General features: G+C 58.9%; 1 protein-coding gene across 1 annotated transcript in view; it reads left to right on the forward strand.

The window, feature by feature from the left end:
- The first annotated feature begins 140 nt into the window (after positions 1 to 140).
- ADAM33 (ADAM metallopeptidase domain 33) overlaps positions 141 to 4,095 on the forward strand; it is a 15,935-nt gene continuing 11,980 nt past the window's right edge. Inside the window, 7 exon segments of the mRNA XM_009332712.1 lie at positions 141 to 160; positions 246 to 432; positions 874 to 939; positions 1,053 to 1,124; positions 1,625 to 1,791; positions 1,905 to 1,989; positions 2,702 to 2,844. Coding sequence (XP_009330987.1) covers positions 141 to 160; positions 246 to 432; positions 874 to 939; positions 1,053 to 1,124; positions 1,625 to 1,791; positions 1,905 to 1,989; positions 2,702 to 2,844 — 740 coding nt within the window.

Genomic DNA, 4,095 nt, shown 5'->3' on the forward strand with positions numbered 1-4,095 from the left:
TTTGCCCTCTTGCAACCACCAGCTGCCATCCCGCGTTCGCGTGGTCTGACCGGCACGGAGGTTTAACGCTAAGGATATATTAGCTCATAGGGCTGTACTGACAGAGACACCCATCCCTTGTCTCTGCCCTCACCCCGGGTATGGACCGAGCTGAGGTGCAGTGAGTTCGCGGGGCCTCAGCAGGGGCTAGGGGAGCTGGAGTGAAAGCGCCACAGGAGCCATCGGGGACTGCTCTCCATTGCCAGGGGCCTGATAGTGCTGAGCAGCAACGCTAGCTACTACCTGAAACCCCTGGGGACCCCCGAGCCAGGCCACCACGTCATCCACCGAGCAGAGCACTTGCCCATCCGAGGTGGGACCTGCGGCCACGGCGATGATTTTGGGAGCACCATTGCTGACATCGCTCGGCTCTTCCAGCCAATGCACCACCGGGTAAATCCATCCTGGGGTCCTCCAAGCAAACGCTTGTGGAGGGGCAGAGGGCTGAGAGCGGGGCCGTCTGTGCCCCTGCTAAATGCCTGCAGCTTGGGGCGGGGGCCCCGCAACCCGGCAACCGGGGAAGGGTGCCCAAGCAAGGGGGGACGTGAGGGGTGTTCATGGGCAGCTCACCTGGTTTGAGTTTGGGCAGGAGACCTCAAAGGGAGGATGTGTGGGTTGGGGATCGGTGCTGTGTCATACAATGTGGGAAGTGATGTGAGGTGACATTGGGAATTGCACTAAAGCTGTCCAGATTTTCCTGGTCTCCTCGTGCCTCAGTTTCCCCGCTCGGCCGTCCTTCCTGGACAGCTCTGCGGTGTCTGGGGAGCCCGTGATGCCCAGAGCCATGGGCTGCCCACTCTTTCGCTCCTCCAAGCCTTGCTGTCTGTCTTGCAGGTGAAGAGAGATGCCTGGAGGACCATGAAGTACATGGAGCTCTTCATTGTTGCCGATCACACACTGGTGAGCACCGTGGGGGGCAGAAACCCGGTCCCCTGCCGAAAAGCCGGGACCCCTCTCTGTCCTCCTCCCTGCTCTTCCTCCAGTGACCCTTCCCCATCCCCACCTCTCTGCAGTACAGGAACCAGAACCTCAACCTGGGCCACACCAAGCAGCGCATCGTGGAGATCGCAAACTACGTGGACAAGGTAACGGCCGGTGAGAGGGACCTGCCACCACCTCCATCATTCCCGGTGCATGTGAAGGCACCTGAGCTCGGGGCCAGCCTGGTGGTGGCCCGCAGGGACCGTCCCCATGTCACTGGCGCTAGGAGTTTAGATGGCAGATGTGAGCATGTGGTGGAAAATGCTTTGCCACTCATCGGCTGAGCTGCAGCAGTGAGGAGGGTGCTGGCTCTTCGCCCTTGCTGTGGCGATGGGGATCAATGCTGGCATGCTCAACACAAGCGGGGACGTGCTTAGGCGTTGTCAGCTGATGGATTGCATTGTGCCACCCTGACTGGCTCCTGTGCCCACGCCTGTGCCTGTAGAGCTCATGCTTGCAGGTGGATTTGGGGCAAGTGTGTCCCCGAGTCACCCAGCTGGAAGTAAAGCATGGAGACCCACCAGCTGAAACACCGTGGCCGTGACGGAGGATGTACAGTGAATGCCAGTCCCCATCCCCTCCATCCCCTCTCCCCTCCCTGCAGTTTTACAGGTCGCTGAATATCAAGGTGGCCCTGATCGGCCTGGAGGTGTGGACGGAGCGGGACCAGTGCGCCGTCACCAGCGACGCCAACGCCACGCTCTGGTCCTTCCTGCAGTGGAAGAAGGTGCTGAGGTCACGCAAGAAGCACGACAATGCTCAGCTGCTGACGTGAGCACCCCTGTGGACCTGGGGACAGCAGGGCAGGGTGCTCCCGGCTCAGACCGGGGTCTCCAAACCACCCCTGGGATGCTAACTGCCCCTCCGTTCTCCTTTCCGGGCAGAGGGAAGACATTCAGGGGGACAACCATTGGCATGGCCCCGCTGGAGGGGATGTGCAGCGCGGATAACTCCGGAGGTGTCAGCATGGTAAGAGGCACATGGGGGTCCCCGCTGCTCCTCCCAGGCTGGGGGACCCCATCGCCACCCCGTCTTGCTGGGGTTCTTCACGGGCTTGGAGGACCAGCCATCCGGGCTTGGTCCTGGGATGCAGCCTGAGGGCAAATGATGATGCTGGTAGCCCCTTACCCCTCTCAGATGTTGGCCAAGTACTAAGGAAGGTGAGAAAGGGCTGGTTTAAAGGTCTCCCGCCCCAGGTACACCCTCAGCTTGCAGCTAGCAGCAGTGTTGGGATCTCCTGTGTTGCTTCTGCCCCTCATGTTGAATAGCCCCTGCTTGTTCCCTGCTTGTGCTCTCTGGTTTTGTAGGGTCGTCTCCGCCCCAGATAACTCTTATCCTCCTCCTGATGTGGTGATGGTGGCCCTGGTGACCTGTGGTCCCTGGTGGTGTGGCTCACCGAGGTTTCTGGTTTTTGGGATGTGCCTTCCAAGGCCCCAGGTTTTCAGCAGATGGCTCCAGCAGAGAAGCTTCCCAAGAGTCCCATGTGGGTCTCTTAGGAGACCAAACCCTACTTCTGCCACGAATCCTCCTCCATCCCTCTCTCTGTCCCTCCCACGGGATTCAGTTGCAATCACAGGGATGTTGTGGTCCCTCCATCACCCCAACCCCATTCCCTGCTGCGGGATCACCCCTCTCCATCGCTCCTGGCTGCTCTGCCGACGCATCCCCCATCCCTATGCAGGACCACTCGGAGCAGCCCATCGGAGCAGCCGCCACTATGGCCCACGAAATCGGCCACAATTTCGGCATGAGCCACGACAGCACGGGCTGCTGCGTGGAGGCCACCCCGGAGCAAGGCGGCTGTGTCATGGCAGCGGCCACTGGGTAAGTGGTGGTGGGGACGGGATGCGGCCCCCAAGGCCCCCAGCAGGTTGTGGATGCTGTTTGCAGCTGGGTGGGCTGGGGAGTGGGGAGGGGGTCCTGTCCTGCAAGGCACCGTTGCGGTTGCAGTGCCCCGTTGCAAAGGGGGACCCGGCTGGTTGCCCTCGTCCCCGTTTGTCCTGTACATCCCAATTCCCTGGAGCGAGCACATCCCGGAGCCCAGGAGCAGGCAAGGCTGGTGGTCTCCCAGGGGTAGCAGAGGGTAGCAGAGGGGTAGCAGCCGCATCCCAGAAGAGCTAGGGATGGAAGCAAGTGGATGTTATCTGGTGGACACGTTACAGGAATCCAAGGCGTTTTCCTGTGCTAACCCACACCTCAGCACAATGAAATGATTCTTTATTGTAAGACCAGAGGGCCAAGGGGTGCCCAGTCCCCGGTCATGCTGGCGGGGACTCACGGCATCGCGGGGCTGCTGTGGGGTGAGCTCACGTCCCTCACCTCAAGCCCACTAAATGTGGATGCGGGATGCTCCGGCGTGGCGGTCATTAGCTTTCATGCTCTCTGGCATCCCTCCAGGGTTTGTTTTCCTTTGCTTTTACTCTTTAATTCGGCCCAAAGCTGTATGAAATTCAGCTGGTTGGTGCCACTTTCCCCTCCAAGGTCCTTCTCCTGTTGGGTTTTCTAGCTCCCAACAATACAGTCATCCCAGGTTTCCCTGCACTGCAGAAAAGCAGCTGTTTATTCCCCGTTATTTGAACCCATTCGCTCTTCCAATTAATAAATAACAGTCAAAACCCACGATGCGGTTTCAGGGTGTCCCCAGGCTGTTTTCCCGTGGCTCTCAGGGCCGTCAGACCACGGCGCTGACCCCATGGCGTTTAGTCTCTGCCTAGGTGGATTGTGGTGGGGAAAAGCACCGGCTTTCCGGGACGAGGCAGTTGTGCACTTGTTTGTTTAGTTATTCTATTAATTAATTATCCTGCCCCCACCCACCGGAGCTGGATGCACTGGTGCAAAGCAGTAGCAGATGCTGTAGCCCAGCTGTGCCCCTGCTCACCCCTGCAGGCAAAGCTCTCCGAGCTGACACCTCCCCGTGACATTTCTTCCTTCTTATTTTTGCTGAAATATTTTTTTCCTGACATGGGCAGGAAACACATTTTTTGTCTGTCTTCAGCCTCTCCCTATTTGCACGTTCATGTACCAGCTTATTGGGTGTATTTACTTGCTCACCCTCCCATAACTTGCATGGACTTA

This window comes from Pygoscelis adeliae, unplaced genomic scaffold (assembly GCF_000699105.1).
Source record: "Pygoscelis adeliae isolate BGI_AS28 unplaced genomic scaffold, ASM69910v1 Scaffold29, whole genome shotgun sequence".
Taxonomy (NCBI): domain Eukaryota; kingdom Metazoa; phylum Chordata; class Aves; order Sphenisciformes; family Spheniscidae; genus Pygoscelis; species Pygoscelis adeliae.